General features: G+C 35.4%; 1 protein-coding gene across 3 annotated transcripts in view; it reads right to left on the minus strand.

Moving 5' to 3' along the window:
* TEX9 (testis expressed 9) overlaps positions 1 to 21,514 on the minus strand; it is a 161,824-nt gene that overhangs the window by 18,807 nt on the left and 121,503 nt on the right. For all 3 annotated transcript variants that reach the window (XM_069459525.1, XM_069459533.1, XM_069459542.1), the window contains one exon: positions 12,540 to 12,674. In XM_069459525.1, coding sequence (XP_069315626.1) covers positions 12,540 to 12,674 — 135 coding nt within the window. The remainder of the gene's footprint in view (positions 1 to 12,539; positions 12,675 to 21,514) is intronic.

Below are 21,514 nucleotides of genomic sequence, written 5' to 3' on the forward strand. Positions count from 1 at the left end.
AGTGGTAAGATGAAAACAGCAGATAACCTGCAAAGGAATACCTATCAGACTAACTGCAGACTTCTCAAATGAAACTTTACAAGCCAGAAGGGACTGGGCACCTATCCTCAATCTTCTAAAACAGAATAATGGCCAACCTAGAATTCACTACCTGGAAAAACTAAGCTTCATCTATGAGGGAGAAATAAAGACTTTTCCAGACAACCAATCACTGATGGAATTTGCAAAGACCAGACCTGCCCTACAGGAAGTGCTCAGACCTGTATTATACACTGGACAGTGCAATAGACACTCACCAAAGTAAAATCACTCAACAGTTAAAGTCCAGAACCTGGATTCCACAATGGCTCAGGGGGTAAAACAAAACAATAAGAATTTATCCAACAACATGAACAGAAATCTACCCCAAATATCAATTCGCTCAATAAATGTGAATGGCTTGAATTGTCCTCTGAAGAGACACAGACTGGCGGAGTTGATAAAAATTCTTAAGCCAAGTATCTGCTGTCTAAAGGAAACACATCTAACCCACAAGGATGCTTTAAGACTCAAGGTCAAGCGTTGGAAAACAAACTTCCAGGCAAATGGAAGCCAAAAGAAAGCCGGAATAGCTATACTTATTTCAGATAACATAAGCTTTAAAATAGCAAAAGAAAGAAAGATGATCACTATACAATGGTGAAAGGAAAAATCCAACAAGAAGACTTAACAATTCTTAATATTTATGCACCCAACATAGGAGCGCCCAGACCAATATAGAAAACCCTGTTTGATCTAAATAGCATGATAAACAGTAATGCCATGGTAGCTTAGGATTTCCACACCCCATTGACTGAACAGGACAGATCTTCCAAACAGAAAATAAGCAAAAAAATAATGGACTTAAACAGAGTTCCAGAACAAAACAGTCTAACAGATATCTTCAGAACGTTCCACCCAAATAAAGCCAAATGAATACACATTCTTCTCAGCAGCCCATGGAACTTTCTCCAAAATTGATCACATCCTAGGCCACAAATAAGACCTCAACAAATTTAAAAAAATAGAAATTATACCCTGTATATTCTCAGACCACAGTGGTATAAAATTAGAGTTCAATTCCAACAGAAACACTCACCACTTCACAAAATTATGGAAATTAAAGAATCTATTGCTGAATGACTATTGGGTCAAGTAGGAGATACAGATGGAAATCAAAAGATTCTTTGAACTAAATAATAATTGGGGACACAAGTTATCAAAATCTGTGGGATACGGCAAAAGCATTCTTGAAAGGAAAACTAAGAGCATTAAATGCTCACATCCAAAATACAGAAAGCTCAAAAATCAACAAACTAATAAACCATCTCAAGGGACTGGAAAAGGAAGAGCAAATTAATTCTAAACCTAGCAGAAGAAAAGAAATAACTATGATCAGAGCACAACTAAATGAAATTGAGAACAAAAGAACTATATAGAAGATCAATAAAACCAAAAAAGTTAAAAAAAAATGACAGCCTTCTTGCTAGATTGATAATAACTAGAAAGGAAAGGACTCTAATAAGCTCAATTAGAAATGAAAAAGGAGAGGTCACCACAGACATCCTGGAAATACAAAACATCTTTGAATACTATAAAAAATCTATATGCCCCCAAACTACATTATGTGGAGGAAATGGACAAATTCTTGGAAACATACAACCTCCCTAAGTTCAACCAGGAGGAAATAGAATTCCTGAACAGGCCAGTATCAAGCACAGAAATTGGAGCACCAATTAAAAACCTTCCAACAAGAAAAAGTTCTGGACCAGAGGGGTTCACATCTGAATTTTACCAAACCTACAAAGAAGAACTCATACCTATACTGAAGAAATTATTCCACAACATTGAGAAAGATGGCATCCTCCCCAACTCATCTACAAAGCCAGTATCACCTTGATACCAAAGCCAGGAAGGACACAACAAAAAAAGTACACTACAGACCAATATTTCCTCATGAATATAGATGCAGAAATTCTCAACAAAATCTTAGCAAATCAAATCCAACAGCACATCGAAAAATAATTTATCATGACCAAGTAGGCTTTATCCCAGAGATGCAAGGCTGGTTCAACATGGGCAAATCTATAAATGCAATTCACCACATAAAAGCAAGAACAAAGACCATATGATTCTCTCAATAGATGCAGAAAAAGCATTTGACAAACTCCAGCACACCTTTATGATAAAAACTCTTAACAAAATAAGCATAGATGGGACATACCTTGAAATTATTAAGGCCATATACAATAAACCCACAGCCAATACCATACTGAATGGGAAAAAATTGAAAACACTCCCACTTAGAACTGGAACCAGAAAAGGTTGCCCACTATCTCCACTTCTATTTAACATAGTGCTGGAAGCCCTTGTCAGAGCAATTAGACAAAAGAGGGGAATTAAGGGCATCCAAATTGGGGCAGAAGACATCAAACTCTCACTCTTTGCTGATGATATAATATTATGTCTAGAAAACCCCAAGGATTCAACCAAGAGACTCTGGAATTGATAAATGAATTCAATAAAGTCTCAGGATACAAAATCAATGCACACAAATCAGTGGCATTCATATATGCCAATAACAGTCAAGCCAAAAATCAAATGAAAATGCAATACCTTTCACAATAGCTTCAAAGAAAATTAAATATCTAGGAATATATTTAACAAAAGAGGTGAGAGACATACATAGGGAAAACTATGAAACACTCTGAAAAGAAATTGTAGAAGATGTAAACAGATGGAAAAATCTACCATGCTCATGAATTGGCAGAAACAATATTGTTTAAATGTCCATACTACCTAAAGTAATCTACAGAATTAATGCAATCTCTATCAAAGTACCATCATCATTCTTTATAGATGTAGAAACAATAATTCTACGCTTTGTATGGAACCAGACAAGACCTCGTATAACCAAAGCAATCTTAAGCAAAAAGAACAAACTGGGAGGTATCAGTCTACCAGACTTCAAGCTTTACTATAAGGTTATGGTAACCAAAACAGCATGGTACTAGCACAAGAACAGAGATATAGACCTTTGGAACAGGACTGAGAATCCAGAGATGAAACTATCCACATATTGTCATCTAATCTTTGACAAAGCAGACAAAAATATACATTGGAGAAAAGAATCTCTATTCAATAAATGGTGCTGGGAAAACTGGATAACCACATGTAGAAGATTGAAACTGGATCCCCACCTCTCACAAGAATCATCTCAGAATGGATAACAGACTTAAACCTAAGGCATGAAACCTTAAGAATTCCAGAAGAAAATGTTGGGAAAACTCTTACAGACTTGGCCTAGGCAAAGAATTTATGAAGAAGATCCCCAAAGCAATCATAGCAGGAGCAAAAATAAATAAATGAGACTTCATCAAATTAAAAAGTTTCTGCACAGCCAAGGAAACTATCATTAGGGCGAATAGACAACCTACAGAATGGGAGAAAATATTTGCTTTCTACACATCCGATAAATGGCTAACAAGAATCTATATAGAATTTAAGAAAATCAACAAGAAAAAAAATCAAACAACCCCATCAATAAATGGGCAAAGGACATGAACAGAAACTTTTCAAAGAAAGACAGAATAATGGCCAGCAAACATAAAAAAAAGCTCAATGTCTCTAATCATTAGGGAAATGCAAATCAAAACCACAATGGGATATCACCTAACTCCAGTGAGAATGGCCTTTATCAAAAAGTCCCCAAACAGCAAATGCTGGTGTGGATGTGGAGAGATTGGAACACTCTTACACTGCTGGTGGGACTGCAAATTAGTACAACCTCTGTGAAAAATAATCTGGAGATACCTCAAAGAGCTAAAAATAGAAATACCATTTGATCCAGCAATCCCACTACTAGGCATCTACCAAAAGGAAAAAAAGATGTTCTATAATACAGACATGTGCACTCGAATGTTTATGGCAGCACAATTCACAATTGCAAAGATGTGGAAACAACTTAAGTGCCCTTGAATGAGTGGATTAATAAAATGTGGTATATGTATACTATGGAATACTACTCAATTACAAAAAACAATGGTGATCTAGCACCTCTTATATTATCCTGGATAGAGCTTGAGCCCATCCTTTGAAGTGAGATATCACAAGAATGGAAAAATAAGCACCACATGTACTTGCCATGAAATTGGTACTAACTGATCAAGACTAAGGTGCTTCCATGGTAGTAATATTCATTGGGTGTTGGTCAGGTGGGGGTGGGTAAACTCACAACTAATGGATGCGGTGCACACTGTATGGGGTAAGGGCACACCTCTAGACCTGGCTTGGGCGAGGCAAAGTCATTACTTGTAACCAAAATGTTTGTACCCCCCATAATATCCTGAAATTAAAAAAAATAATAAAAAACTATATTGTAAGATGAAAGAAAAGAAACTAACAGGATCCAACTATACGCGGTCTACAGGACACTCACTTTACATCTAAAGACGTGTACAGGTTGAAAGTAAAAGGATAAAAAAAAATATTCTATACAAATGGTAACCCAAAGAAAGCAGGAGTGACTACACTAATGTCAGCAAAAATAGATTTTAAGACAAAATTGTTAAAAGAGACAAAAGAAGGACATTGCATATAATGAAAAAAGGGTCAAGTCACCAAGAACATATAATAATTATAAATATATATGCACCAAACATTAGAGCCCCTAAATATATAAAACAAACATTGACAGACTTAGAGAGGGAGAAATAGATAGCTCTATAATAGTAAGAAGACTTCAATACCCTACTACTCCCAATAATGGATAGAACCACCAGACAGATGATCAGTAAGGAAATAGAGGACCTAAACAACACTATAGACCAACTGGACCTAAGACATACAGAACACTCTTCCCACGAATAGCACAATATAATTTTCTCATGTATACATGGAACATTCTCCAGAATAGGTCATGGTAGGCCAAAAACAAGTCTTAATGAAGAAATCATACAAAGTATCTTTTCCAATCATAGTGGAATGAAATTAGAAATCAATAGCAGAGGGAAAACTGGAAAATCCACAAATATGTGGGAATTAAACAACACATTCAAACTACCAACAGGTTAAAGATGAAATCACAAAAGAAATTGGAAAATATCTTGAATCATGAAAACAAAACCACAATATACCAACACTTATAGGATAGAGTATGAACACTGCTAAGAGGGAAATTAATAGCTGTAAGTGCTTACATTAGAAAAGAAGAACGATCTTCTTTGTAGAGTCCATCTCTACAAAAATAAATTTATTTTGATTAGCAACGCATGGTGGCATGTGCCTATAGTCCCACTTACTTGGGAGGCTGAGGTGGGAGGATCCCTTAAGCCCAGGAGTTCGAGGCTGCAGTGAGCTATGAGCACACCACTGCATTCCTGCCTGGGCAATAGAATGAGACCCTGTCTCCACGCCCCCCCCAAAAAAAAACCCAACCAACCAACCAAAAGCAGAAAGAGCAGGAGACAGTAATGAAAGTATACTGGAAGTAAATAAATGGAATTATACTACTAAAAGGCTTTTACATTATTCATAAAATGCTATAATACTACTTGAAGGTAGACAGTGATAAGTTAAAGATATATGTAATAAATGCTAAAATATACACAAAGTGGTGCAGAAAATGAGGCAATACAGAAGATAAAATGGAATCATTAAAAAAGGAATTTCAAAAGGTGGCAGAAAAAGGGAAAGAAAGAACATATGAATCAAATAAAAACAAATAGCTGGTTAATAGACTTAATGCCAACCATATTCATAATTACATTAACTGTAATTGTGTAAACACCCCAATCAAAAAGTTAGATATTGTCAAGTTGAATTTGTCTACAAAGGAAAACTCAACTATATGCTGCCTAGGACTTATAAGTAAAAGGGTGGAAAAAGATAAGACAATCTAACAGTACTTTAAATAAACCTTAAGTTGCTTAAATACCAAACAAGGTAATACAGGTTGAGTTTCCCTAATCCAAAAATCCAAAATCTGAAAGTTTTTGAATGCCAGCATGACAGTCAAAGATGAAATTTGCTCACTGGGGCATTTCACATTTTAGATTTTCAGATTAGGGATGCTCAACCAGAACGTATAATGTAAACATCCCTAAATCTAAAAAAAAAAAAATACAAAATCTGAAACACTCTGGTCCCAAGAATTTTGGATAAGGGATACTACTCATCCTGTATCAGAACACAGACTATTACCAGGAATAAAAATAGCCATCATAATAAAGGGCTCAGTTCATCAAGAGAACATAACAATCCTGAATATTAATATAACTAATAACACAGTTTCAAAATAGATGATGCAAAAATTTAATAAAACTGTAAGAGGAATAGACAAACCCACAATTCTCTTCAGAGTTCAGTAACCCTCTCTTAATCATTGATAGAACAAATACACAGAAAATATGTAAAGATACAGAAGTCTTGAACATCACTAGCAAGCAACTTGACATAATTGAAATTTATAGAATACCCAACAAATGGAGAATACACATTCCTTTCAAGGGCATGTGCAACATTTACCAATTTAAACCATATTCTGGACCATAAAACAAGTGTTCATACATTTAGATAAATAAGACCAAATACATTCACTGTCCATGGTAGAATTAAATTAAATCAATAGGAACAGTATCTGAGAAAATCCCCAAATATTTGAAAATGAAATGACAAACTTCTAAATAACCCATAGGTCAAATAAGAAATCAAAAAGAAAATAAAGTATTTTGAGTGGAATGAAAATAAAAATACAAAAACAAAACCCAAAATTTGTGAGAAGTAGCTAAAGGAATTCATAAAGGAAAATTTACAGTGTTAAATGCTTATATTAGAAAAAAAGAAAGGTTTCAAATCATCAACAGTCTACTTTCATTTTAAGAAATTAGAAAAAGAACAAGAAGAACCCAAAGTAAAGAGAGGGAAAGTAACAACAAAGAGCAGAAATCAGTAAAAGAGAAATCAAAAACAATAGAGGAAAATCAATGAAATCATACTAATTTAGAATTAGGAAACCTATAGTTAAGACTCATCAGGAAAAGAAAAGAAAACACAAATTACCAATACAAAAATGAGGAAGTGGTGGGGAAACTCAAGAATGTAGCAGGAATATTCAAAGGACAATATGGAAATAGTATAAAGAACTTTACGCTGATAAATTTGACAACACAGATGAAATGGGCAGATTCCTATTTACCCAAGAAAAAAGAAAGCATATGTCCACACAAAGACTTATACATGAATGTTCATGGCAGCTTTATTCAAAATAGCCCAAACCTAGAAACAAACCAAATATCCATTAACAGGTGAATGGATGGACAAATTTTGGTATATTCATACCATGGGTAAAATTTTTAAAAATGAACTATTGTTACATGCAACACAGATGAATCTCAAAATAATTGTACTGAATGAAAGAAGGGACATTTAAAAAAGAATATAAAATTCTAGATAAAGCAAATGAGCTGCCTGGGGATGGGGGCTGGGACAAAGACATAGACTATAAAAGGGACACAAGGAAACTTTTGGGGATAACAGATATATTCATTATCTTTATTGCAGTGATTATTTCACAGGTAAATATGTAATCAAAACTCACCCAATTTTACAGTGAATATGTGCAGGTTTATTGTATGCCAATTATATCCCAATAAATGAAAAAATAAAAATAGAAAAATATATACTTAAAGATAGGCAAATAAAAAAAATGTAGGACATCACTAAAGCATCACTTAAAGGGAAATTGTAGCTTTAATGCTGTCAGGAAAGAAGTGTTTAAAATCAACAATCTAGGCCAGGCGCAGTGGCTCACGCCTGTAATCCTAGCACTCTGGGAGGCCAAAGTGGGAAGATCGCTCGGGGTCAGGGGTTTGAGACCAGCCTGAGCAAGAGTGAGACCCCATCTCTACTGAAAAATAGAAAGAAATTAGCTGGACAACTAAAAATATATAGAAAAAATTAGCCGGGCATGGTGGCACATGCCTGCTAGCTAGTCCTAGCTACTCAGGAGGCTGAGGCAGAAGGATTGCTTGAGCCCAGGAGTATGAGGTTGCTGTGAGCTAGGCTGACGCCACAGCACTCTAGCCAGGGCAACAGAGTGAGACTCTGTCTCAAAAAAAAAAAAAAAAAAAAAAAAAAATCAACAATCTCACTCTTCAACTTCAGAAGCTAGAAATAGAAGAGCAAATTAAAACCAAAGCAAGTAGACAAAAGATGCAATAGGGAGAATTCAGTGAAATAAAAAACAGACAATAGAGAAAACAAAACCAAAAGTTTATCCTTAGGAAATATTGACAACTCCTTAGCAAGAAAGGTCAAGAAAAAAAAAATCACAATATGGATGAATCTCAACATTATGCTGAGTGAAAGAAGCTACACAAAGAAGAGTACATCTCTGTGATTCCTTTTATATGAAATTCAAGTACAAGGAAATCACAACAGTGGATTCTGAGAGGGGCCTAGAAAGGGATACAATGGAACTTTCTGGGGGTAATGAAAATATTCTATACAGTCATCCCTTGGTATCCATAGGGAATCGGTTCCAGGATCCACCCTCGCCCCCATACCAAAATCTGCAGATGCTACTTTATATAAAATGGCACAGTATTTGCATATAACTCATACATATCTTCCTGTATACTTTAAATCATCTCTAGATTACTTACAATACCTGATACAATATAAATGTAAATAGTTGTTATACTATATTTTTTATTTGTATTATTTTTTATTGTTGCATTGTTATTTTCTTTTTTGTGTGTTTGTTTTTTCCTCCCCCCTGCCTGCCAAATATGTTCAGTCCTCGGTTGAATCAGCAGATGCAGAACCCATGGATACAAAGGGCCAACTTATATATTGATTAAAGTGGTGTTACATAGATGTTATATGAGGCAAAACTCATTGAACCATACATGTACAATCTATTCTACATAAATTAACTCATTAAAAAAATTCACCCAACTCTTTTTTTTTTTTTTTTTTTTTTTGAGAGACAGGGTCTTACTCTGTCACCCAGACTGGAGTGCAGTGGTATTATCATAGCTCACTGTAAGCCTAGGAACTCCTGGGTCAAGCAATCCTCCTGCCTTAGCCTCCTGAGTAGCTGGGACTACAGGTGTGTGCCACCACACCCAGCTACTTTTAAAAAATGTTTTCTTATAGAGACAGAATCTCACTATATTGTCCAGGCTGGTCTCGAACTCCTGGGCTTAAGCGATCCTCTCACCTTGGCCTCCCAAAGTGCTGGGATTATAGGCATGAGCCAGCGTGCCCGGCCCTCACTCAACTCTTTATGTCCCGCCACAGCTCTACCCTTTAGCTAGGCATCTTGAAAGAATTACAGATATTCACTGTCTCTATTTGCTCATCTGCATTCATTTTTCATCCCCCTTGAACTTAGCTTCTTTCCTATATCACTGTTACCAAAACATGTCTAAAGTCACTTCTGTGTTGTTAAATCCAGCAAATTTTTTCAGTTTTCACAGAATTTGACCTCTCAGCAGTATTCAACACTATTCACCACTCCTTCTGAAGTACTAGAATTTTTCACAGCTCATTTCTAGGCCCTTGCTTCTCCCTTCCTTTTGCCTATCCTGTCTTCCTATCTCTGTGCAGACTTCTCTAAGATTTCTCAGAGTAACGTCAAACTTAACATGTTCTAGAACAACTCATAATTTTCTCCTCAAACCTCCTCCAGTGTTTTTTATTTCAGTAAATAGCACTATTTACCTAGTCATGAAAACTAGAGGTAAAAAAATAAAAATCCTCCCTTAGGCTTCCCTTTCCCACAAACCCATGTCCAGTCCATCACTAAGCCCTCCTAAATATATTTTTTGATATTGGTTTCTTTCCATTTCTACCCCTATACTTTAGTCCAAGCTATATCATCTCTGTCTTACACTGTGACTCTTAAACAGTCTATTCACATCCATTCTGGCCATCTTCCAGTTGATTCTCTACAGAGAAAAACCGTACAGTGGATTTGCACTGCTCTTTGGATGAAATCTAAAATCCTTAACCATGGCCTAAAGAGCCAGTTGGCATAACTCCTATATATTATGCAGATCTTAGCATTACATTTGGTTACTTAACTCAAAGCACTACATATCCTCCACAGTATTTAACACAGTTGTACCTTAGTTTTGCTTGATAGATTATCTAAATTAGATAATTATCTAAATTATCTTGGTTTTGCTTAATGGATTATTTAAACATCCAGTTTCTCCACTCCACCGTAAGGTGCATGACTGCAAGGACATGTATTTTTAAATTACCTTTGTATCTCTAGCCTGTAGGTACCTAGCAGGCCCTCATAAATATTTCTAAATATAAATTAATGAAGAATTAGAAATTATCCATTCTTAAATGAAGTCACATGGACTTTGGTGTCATATTTTAAATGGATTTCAAGCAAACATCTAATCAAATGCTTTGTTTTTAAGTGGAATTCCAGTTAAACCATCACTTTCATAGTTCCTTTCTTCATTGTGTTTCAGAGGCAATTACTATGTGCCAAGAAATAGTAATGAATCAGACAGTTAGGGTCCATGCACTCAAACAGCATTGGGTTTAGGATGACTGACTTTTCATTTCAAAAGTTACTCTTACTTAAAAAGCCAAATGACTTGTTTCCTAATATCTGTGGAAATAAGTTTATCATTTTGAAAATAGATCTTTAACTTTCTGATGACTATGAAGTAATCTTGTCCTATTTTATGGAAACCTTACTACTTCCCTGTCATATGTTCTTAAACATATATACCTGAATAACTTTAATTACGTATTAACTATATGTCTGATCAGAATGAGAATCAAAGCACAAAGAATTGAAATAGAAAAAATACACCTGCTCACAAAAGAAAACTTATGCACAGATCAGACTCCAAGGACAAAGTTATTGCATATCCCAAAACATCCCTCAAATACAAAACTTAGAAATAGGCAAAATAATTGACAAATCAAAAGCTTAAGATATTCAGATTTTCAGAAATCTGAAATAAGTTAAAGAATTCTGATCTCAAATGTCTACTTTATAGTAAATAGTAAGCAATATATACTACAAAATGTTATCCCACTATGTTTAAATCAATCACCCATAATGCAGACCTATGGTCAGAAGTATTTGAACACATCTAAGTTGTTTTTATGGTGGTGTGGTTTTACACAGAGCTGTTCACATAGCAAGTCCTCATTACTTGAATTTTCAAAATGGCTGTCTAGAATAAGGACAGTCATCTCTTGTCATGGAAACCAATTTTTCTTACTACTTTCCTAATATACATGCTAAATATGGAGGTCCAATCTACAACGAGAATCAGGAAATCCTGATACATAGATGGTTACTCTTCCTTTTTTTTTCCTAAAATCCCTTTAAAATGCACCAAATTGGAAATACTACTCCAATAACATGCTAATTATTGGTAAGTCTGTAAAGATGACTAACTTGTTCATTTAATAACTTCTATTAGTAAATTCCAGTAGTGTAATCATTCATGGCCCTTGAACATGAAAGTAACCTGAGCATATAGCATAAACTATCTCACAGATGACGCTTTAAAACTCTGTAGTCAACTATGTTACACTTTTGCCTCTGGTAAATATGTTGGAGGAGACTTTTATCAAGGTCAGTTTTGTTCTATTTCTATTGTTACTAACTTAATCCAAAATGTATTATCTGTGTATGTAATGAAGGTGGTTCCTAATTTCATACCCAAGTCAATGTTAAATTATTAAATACTGTCCTAAGGGAGTATCATTTATTGCCTTCTCAGGTCAATACAGAACCAAAAACTAAGAGGCAATATTTACAGAATGTACAAAGAGCTTTCACACACATCAGTATTTGAGGCTTCATTTATTCAACAGATAGTTAAGGAAGTGAATGCTACTTCTATGCCAAGCATTAGCTAGACACTGGAGATACAATGGAGATCATCACAGTAATTCTGTAACAGTGGTTATGGAAATGTGGCTGCAGAACTAGTAGCACCAGAATCACCTGGGAACTTGTTAAAACCGCAAATTCTCCGGCCTCAGCTCAGACCTACTGAATCAGAAACTCTGGGGGTGGGACCAGCTAATCTGTGTTTTAACAAGCCCTCTAGGTAATCCTGATACATACTCAAGTTTGAGAACCACTGCCCTATAAAATAGCCCCTTGCTTTATATATTAGAAATTTGAGGTTCAGAGAATATAAAAGACTTGAGATACAGAAGACACTTTTTATTCCACTGCTTATTTCTCAGAGCTTAGAAAAATGTCTGGCATATAATATGGTTACCCAATAAAATCTGATAGATAAAGAAATAAATGAAGCTTCCAAAGAGTTGTGCTCTCAACCAATTATGGCAACAGCATATAATCCTAACATGTTGAAAATGTACATATTAATATATTTCTTCTGAAAAGAAATCTTCATTATAACATCAAGAATTATAATTTTAAAACTATTATTTTTGACATTTTCATAAAATAGGAGGATACCAAAGGTAATCACTACTAAAGCTATTCAGTTTTTCCATACCTTGTTATCTTGCCTTAATTTACTTAACTCCAATTTATACTTGTCTGCTTCCTCTAGAGCTCTATTCAAGCGAACCTCTGTGGCACTTTGACTGCTTGCAGCCTGTTTTTGTAGTCTTCTTTTATTTTCCAATTCCTGTACAGTAAAAAAAAGATATGGAACATGTATAAATATATCCCCCTTTTATTATTTTGCAACATTTTCCATATCCATTATTTATGGCTGTCTTCCAAATTTTATATATAATTTCTCTGTCTTTCTCTCTCACACACAAGCGTACACACACACACACACACACACACACAGCTAGAGGCTGAGCACTAAGTGATAGAGGTCTCAAGAAATTCTTGCTCCAAACGGTATTAGAAAAATATAATATATCCTTTAAAAAAATGTCATGAACGGGGCTTTCAAATTTTTGTTTGGACCCAAGACACAGTATACTTGTCCTCTGTATTTATTTTATAAGCAACTCTTTATAACCATAGTTATTCTTTTGGGAATCTCCCCAAAGACTAATGTAAGACACAAACTCTCTTATAAATACTGTTTTTGTGTAGACCTGACAAAGTATATCATTTAAAAGAAAATACTCATTAAATACAGAGCATGCTGTATAGCCTTATAGGAAAATCCAATTCTGAGCAGAAATAACATTATGGATTATTTTTCACATCCTGGGGTGGGTGTAGACCTATATTTCTGTGAATATTCTAGGATACTCTGTTGCAGAGAGTCGACAAGCCAACATCTGAAGAAACATGAACATATAGGATAAACTCCAGACCCCACTATAATCTGGGACCTGTTAACCAGCCTCACCTCCTTTCACAGATGTTATTTTCAGTAACATCAGTAGTACTTGATCTTTCCCAAACAACCATGGTGTTCCTTGCTGCTGAGTCTTTGCTCATGTTCTTCCTCCTACCCTGATCCTTCCCAACTCCTCATTTTTATCTACCTTACACCTACTCATCTTTTAAGACTCAGCTAAGGTTGTACCCTAGGGCTTTACCTCCTCCAAGAAGTTTTCCTCTCTAATCCTCACTTAATCCCAGGTTGTATTAAGTACCCTTTTCTTCAGAGCTTCTATAGCACCAGACACACATTTATCATAGTACCTGCCGTATGGTACTGAAACTATCCATTAACTTTACTTTCCCCACTATGGTGTAAGCTCCTTGAAGATTGGTGCAGTCTTAATTTCTGTACTCTCAGCACTTCAGTGGCATATAAAAGGCACTAATGACATGCTTGTTAAACTAAACTCACTTTGTAATACTTAACCCATTCTTGTTTGTATCCCCTACAATGTAATGCCTAGTCCAGAGCCTTAAACAAAGCAGGTACTCAATAAATATTGTAAAGTTGAAATGGTACAGTTAAAAATATAGTCGTCTGTATTATTCTTTTATAATTTGTCCCTGGCTATATCACTGTTTTATTTGAAAACTGGTCTCTCTGGCTCTGAGTAATTAAGGGGAAAACAAAACAAAACACATGCTGCTCTTTATGTAGGTTTCTAAACAAATCAAACTGTGTATGGATACCATCTGCTATCACAGCCTTCTTCACAGCTTTGTGGGTGGTAGCTACATGAAGAGCTAGCCTGATTTATCTCATTGCTCACATAGAAAAGGCAAAGATTCTCATTAGCTGCAAAGTCCATAGTTCTTGCTGCCTTATTTCAGCCTCCTCTCATTAAAATGTGGAAATGAATCTTTACCCTTCTCTTGGCCTGCTGGTGACTTTGTACCTACTTCACAGAAAAATGAAGGCCATCCGTCATCATTCAATGTCCTCCATCCCTGAATCCATACAGCCCCCTTCTTGGGAGGTATGGGAAAAAAAAAAAAAAAGATAGCCAGGAGAAGAGTAGAGTAGGAAATAAAGTTTTTATATGTAAATAAATCCACTAAGGAAAGGGAAAACCTTATCAAAAACTTGAAAACATTGCTGTTTCCAATCATACTCAAGTACCTTTTACAAAGTGCAGACAAGATACCAATATCGTTATGAGAGAAGCTTACATCCTGAAAATAAAGTCAATAAAATAAATCTATTGTTACCAAAAAAATTTAAGCAGTTTACAAGCTGCTAGATAAAAATTTTAAGAAAAATCTCAAGCCCTGAATTTTATGCTAATTTTAAAAGAAGCTAGATAGTGTAAAGAAAATCAAATTTGACATTAATACTCAAATACTATAAGCTTCAAGAGGACATAATTTACCATTCTCTCATAATTATTAAAGCACTCATAAGGGCACTAGGGGAGGGCAAGAAAAGAGAGAGGCATGTATCAGCCACAGCACAAGACAAAATTTAGTAAATGCTGTAAGAGAAACACAAGATGCCATAGTAATTCAGATGAGGATAAATAAATGATCAGATATGGTTCCAGAAACAAGTGACTATGGTAGAAAAAGAATAGACTTGGAGTCAGAAAACCTGCCAGCTGTGATAGACTCTGTTTCCATATCTGAAATTGGAAGTAATAGATCTATATCTAATAGAGTTCATTCATTTATTCAACACATTTATTGATCACTTACTATGTGCCAGGTACCATTCTACGTGATGGGTACATGGAAATTAACCAAAGTTCCTCCTCTAATGAAGCTGCCATTCTAGAGGAAGAGACATATAATAAACACATGCATACACATATACACATATGTAATATCTGGCAGAGATAAGGGCTATCAAGAAAAATAAAGAAGGGTGAAGGGACAGAGCAATGAGGGAAGGGCACAGTTAAAATAAAGTAGTCAGGGGAAGGCTTCCAAAGGAAGCCAGGGAGTGATTCATGTGAAGATCTAGGGGAAAGAATTCCAGATAGTAGGAACAATGAAGACAAAGACCCTGAAGCAGAAATCAACTGAACATATTCAAAAATCACCTAGAAGGTCAGTGTGGTTTTAGCTGAGTGACATAGGCACAGTGTTAGGTCTTGAGATAGGACAAATGGGCAGGGCGAGCTCCAGGGGACCTTGTAAGCAATACTTACAAATTTGGATCTTATTCTGAGTGACATGGGAAGTCTCTGGAGGGTTCTAAGTAGGGGGTGTGTGTTTGTGTGTGTGTGCGTATTTGGTGATCTAAGTTTTATAAACATTCCTCAGGCTACTGTGGTATTACCAATCTAGGAGGTTTTTGGAAGAGTACAAGTGAAAGAGAGTGGCTTGGGCAGAAGTAATGAATGTTTTTAGAAGTGGTTAATTCTATGTATTTTGAAGACAGAATTGACAGGTCTTATTGAAAGGCTGGATGTAAATGTAGGGAAAGAGAATGATTAAGATGACTCTTGAATTTTGTACTAAACAACTGGATGATGTCTTTTACTGAGAGGAGGAGGAGGAGAAGCAGGTTTGCTGAGGTCAAAGAAGCAAGAGCTTCCTTTAGGGCATGTGAAATTTAATACAAGTGGACATAAAGGAAGAGGTAAGAGCAAGAAATAAAATCATGAGGGCGATGAACATATAGTTGGTATATAAAGCCTTCGAATGAATGAGATCACATAAACACTGGATGTAGACAGAGAAGAGAGCCAGGGATTGAGCCTTGGGTGCTTGAACATGTAAGGCCAGGAAACTTAGGAAGAAAATCATGAGTGTGGTACTCCCGAAGCCAAATGAATAATGTCTCAAGGAGGAAGTAATCAATTATGTCAAATATTGCTGTGATACAAATTAATATGAGGAATAATAACTAACCACAAGAATTACAATGTAGATTACTGGTGACCTTGTTAAGAATGATTTCATAGCACAGTAGAGATGGAAGCCTAACTGGAGTAGTTTCAGGAAAGAATGACAAATGAGAAATAGAGACATTGAGTACAGTCAACTATTTTGAGAAGCTTCACTATAAAAGGGAGCGAGGATATAGGGCTGGAGACTAATATGAGATCTAAAGAGTTTAATATATATATATATAGGAGATTCCGTGGCATGTCTGTGTACAAATGAGAATAATCTGATAGACTAAATTTGATTTTGTTAGAGAAAGATAGGATAACTGCAGGTGCAAAGTCTTTGAGGAAGAGAGAGTGTATGAGATCCAGTGCATAAGTGAAGGGATCAGCTTTGGACAGCAGAGGTAGTAATCCATTGTAATGAAGAGGTAATGTGGCATATGTGGGTATAGGGGCAGAGACGTTTGACGATTTAGTGACAGGATGATGAGGTTATCTTTTGATTATGTTTTCTCCATGGGACAGGGAGCAGAGTCAAGAGCTAAGACTGGGGACGTTGGAAGGGGTGTTAGAAAATTAAGCAAAGAAGATCCAACTGTTTAATACTTACCTCTGAAAGTAGGTAAGTGAATTGACTTCTCAGAAAGTAGGAGTAGAAAATGCATTACACTTGAGATTTGCAAATAATTTAATGTAGGATTGATTAACCAAAAAAGAGACAATCATCAGCATTAGGAATTACAGAGGGGTCATCATTATAGATCATACAGGCATTATAAATATCATAAAGGAATATTATGGACAACCACTTAAATGAAGTGCACAAATTTCTTGAAAAACAGAAATGACCTGGCCGGGCGCGGTGGCTCACGCCTGTAATCCTAGCACTCTGGGAGGCCGAGGTGGGCGGATCGTTTGAGCTCAGGAGTTCGAGACCAGCCTGAGCAAGAGCGAGACCCCATCTCTACTAAAAATAGAAAGAAATTATATGGACAGCTAAAAATATATATAGAAAAAATTAGCCGGGCATGGTGGCGCATGCCTGTAGTCCCAGCTACTCGGGAGGCTGAGACAGGAGGATCACTTGAGCTCAGGAGTTTGAGGTTGCTGTGAGCTAGGCTGACGCCACGGCACTCACTCTAGCCTGGGCAACAGAGTGAGACTCTGTCTCAAAAAAAAAAAAAAAAAAAAAAGAAATGACCAAAGCTGACTCAAAAAGGAATAGAAAAACAGAATAAACATACAGTCACTAAATAAATTGAACTGGTAATTAAAATCATTCCAAAAAGAAAGCTCCAGTCCACATGGTTTTACCCATGAATTATATCAAACATATAGATCAATGTAACAGAATCGAGTTCAGAAATAGACTCACACATATATAATCTATTTATTTTCTACACAGATGCCATGGTAACTAAATGGGGAATGAACAGTATTTTCAACAAATACTATTTATTATTTGTATGAAAAAAATGAACCTTGACCCTTACTTACCCTTATGTCACACACAAAATCAACCTGAAATTAGATCATAGGTCAATTTATATATGATATTGAGATATACACACATACTATAAAACTTCTAGAAGAAATAAGGAGAAAATCCTCATGATCTTGGAGTGGACAAAGATCTCTTGGATAAAATGAAAAAAGCACAAACTACCAGAAAATAATTTATTGGAATTCCATCAATATTTAAAACTTCTGCCTTTTAAAACACACTGTTAGGAAAATAAAGTCAGATTGGGAGAAACTATTCACAACACATATTCTTCTAACAAAGAAATTATATAAGGAAACATGAGGGAAACAAGGAAACAAAGAACTTTTACAACCACCCAATTGTTTCAGTGGGCAAAAGGTTTTAACAGACACATCAACAACAGAGGATATATGAACGGTCAATAGGCATATGAAAAGATGTTCAACATCAATAGTTATAAAGGAAATACAAATTATACCACAATGAGATACTACTTCTTCCCCTTTAGAATGGCTAAAATTAAAAGACTGATAATACCAAGTCTTGATGAGGATACAGAGTAACCAGAACTCTCATATATTGCTAATGGGAATGTAAAATGTTAACAATCACTTTGGAACAGTTCGGCAGTTTCATAAAAAGTATATACTTTCCATAAGATGCAAAACTTCTACTCCTAGGTATTTAGTATACACAAAAACATGTGTCTACACAATATACCTGTATATGGAAATTCACAGTGGCTTTATTTCTAATAGTCCAAAACTGAAAAAAAAAAATTGAATGCCACATCAACTAGTAAACAGATAGAATGTGGTATACATGTAAAAACTACTCAGCAATACAAGGAAGTGAACTACAAAACATTTAACAACATTGATGAATCTCAAAAAACATTATGCTGAACAAAAATAGCCAGACATACAAAAGTACATATCTATGATTCCATCTGTTTGAAATTTTATTATAGAACAGGAAAAACTAATCCGTAGTGAAAGAATGCAGATCAGTGGTTGCCTGGGGCCATGTTTAGAGGCTGGAGATTTATGGGGAAGGGGTACAAAGGAAATTTTGTGGGGGTAACAGAAATTGTCTTTATCTTGATATCGTGGTGGTAGTTATGAGGGTATATTACTTTTTCAAAAATCACTGAACTGTACGCTTAAAACAAGTATATTTTATTGTATTTAAGTTATTCCTCAAAAAAGTTGATTTTTAAAGAGATCATTAACAGAAAAACAAAATACAATGCTGAAATAAAATGTTTTGTTTTTATGTTTTAGAAAGGACTCCATCTGTTAGCATCAGCAGCTTAAATAAGTTAATATACGTAATAATTTTAGAAACAGTTGGCTTGCAGGTTTGATCCATCAAACTCAAGCTCTGTTTGGCATTTCTGTGAACTGTACATTGAGATTTGTTTCTAGAGAGATATAAAATGAATGTAATTAGCAGAGAAAGAGTCAATCTTATGTTCTACATAATCCATGAGAATTATTATTCCTATCTAGCTGGGTGTATAGGGACCCAAGCTGGGAGGTTCAGAGCCGATGAAAGTGTTTATAAAAACATTCAGAGATACAATATATCATAACTGCTTAGTACATTGACTATGAACTATAAGTTTTCAAATATTTAACAATAAACAGCAATGAGATTTTGGAACAGCTATGTGTTTATGTTCATTTAATTTTGGAGGACTGAGGAAAGAGTCTACACGATTTGTGGAAAGAACAGAATTTGGAGTCAGACAAATCCTGCTCTGCCATTATTTATATTACCTTGGATAATATGCTTAACCATTCGAACTCAGTTTCCCTTTCTACAAAATGTGTTTTGCTTGGCACATAGCACTCAAAAATTCCTCCCCATATAAAGGGAAAGGTATAATCAATGTAGCCCTTTGGGAACATTAATTTATTAACAGAGTACAGGATACAATGGATAAGAGCATGGACACAGAAGGATCAGTTAGAAGGATTCAGAAATAAGATAATAGCTTGAACCAAGTGGTAGTAATGGCAACTGAAAAGAAGAGATGAATGAAAAGCATTTGGAAGAAAAAATATACAGGACTGGATATGATGGCCAAGAAAAGAAAACAATCCAAGATTGCTGGATTGTTTTATGTGAGACCAGAACAGTGATATAACCAGCTCCTGGGTGCATAATGACAATGGTAAAGTCATGACAAATTAAAACACAGTTATTTCTCCAGATACTAAAGCTTTTTTTCTTTAGTCCAGTCATCTGTATCTCTTAGACCAATAGAAATAGAATACAAAGTACATATGTAATTTTAAAATTTCTAGTATCCACTTTGAGAACATTAAAAAGCAAGTAAAATTAATTTTAATAACATTTCACTTAACCTGATATATCCAAAAGATTGTTTCAACATGTAACCAATATAAAAAATTAAGATATATTTTGAGATATTTTATATTCTTCATTCTGTTTTGCACTAAGTCTTCAAAATCTGATGTTTATTTTATACTTATAGTACATCACAATTTACACTAGCCACATGTGGTGAGTGGGTACCATATTGGACAACACAAGCTTAGATTATTAGATACAATAATTTTTATTTTTAGATGAGTAGGTAAACAAACCATAGTACATCCATTCAATGTTTACATTACTCAGCAATAAAAAGTAATGGACTACAACATGGACAAATCTCAAGTGCTTTAAAACCTAGACTCAAAAGGCTATCTCTTGTGTAATCCTATTTATTTGACATTCTGAAAAAGGCCAAAATATAATATAAGCACCAAAAAGAGATCAGTGGTTGCTTGGGGCTGGGATTAGGGGGAGAACTTGACTAAATTCACAGAAAATTTTGGGGGATGATGGAACTGTTGTATATCTTGATTATGGTGATGGTTACATGACTGCATAAATTTGTCAAAACTCATAGAACTATATACCAAAAGGGTGAATTTACTGTATATAAAGTGATAAATCTGATATTAAAATTATTACAAGATAATGCTAATTATACAAGACCAAAATGTTTTAAAGTCTTTTTTTTTGGTAAAGAGATGGTGTCTTATTCTGTGTCCCAGGCTGGAGTGCAGTGGTACGATCATAGCTCACTGCAGCCTGGGCTCAAGTGATCCTCCCAACTCAGCTTCCTGAGTCACTGGGATTACAGGCATGAGCCACCATGCCCTGTGAAAAGTAGGCTCTTTTATATGAACACGCTAAAGAGAAATATGATGTGCAATGAAGGAAGCATATTTTCCTACTACTTAAAATCCCAGTGTATGCTATATTACATAATTCTTGTTATCACTAAACTTTACAAAGTAATCCTGTATAGTATCTTTTATTTTTATTATCACAATGGTACATTAATATAAAATTTTTAAAACTAGGATAGTTTATTTAAAATATATTCTCCCAGGTGATGTCAGCAAAATGGCTGAATAGAGATGCCTGGCCTTCATCCCCCCAACAAGAAAGGAGCAAGGCAATGAATACACAGCTAAGATTTGAGTGGAGTGTTAAAGGGAGAGTGCTGGAATGCAGTGAGGGAGTGGAGATGCACCTGTGGTCACTGGAAGTCCAGGAGGGCAACATGGGGGCACCCCACCTTTGCAGCCCTATCTCCCCCATACAGATGGCATCTGCCTGGAGTCAAGAGGGAAGTCCTATTGCAGGGAAAAGGTAAGTAGAAGATCCCCACCAGGCCCCACTGCCACTGCAAACACCTACAGTCCTTACAACAGGAGAATCCCACAGTCTTTCAATTCAGAGAGCTGCTGAGAATTCACACAGCTGCATTAC

This window comes from Eulemur rufifrons, chromosome 2 (assembly GCF_041146395.1).
Source record: "Eulemur rufifrons isolate Redbay chromosome 2, OSU_ERuf_1, whole genome shotgun sequence".
NCBI lineage: Eukaryota > Metazoa > Chordata > Mammalia > Primates > Lemuridae > Eulemur > Eulemur rufifrons.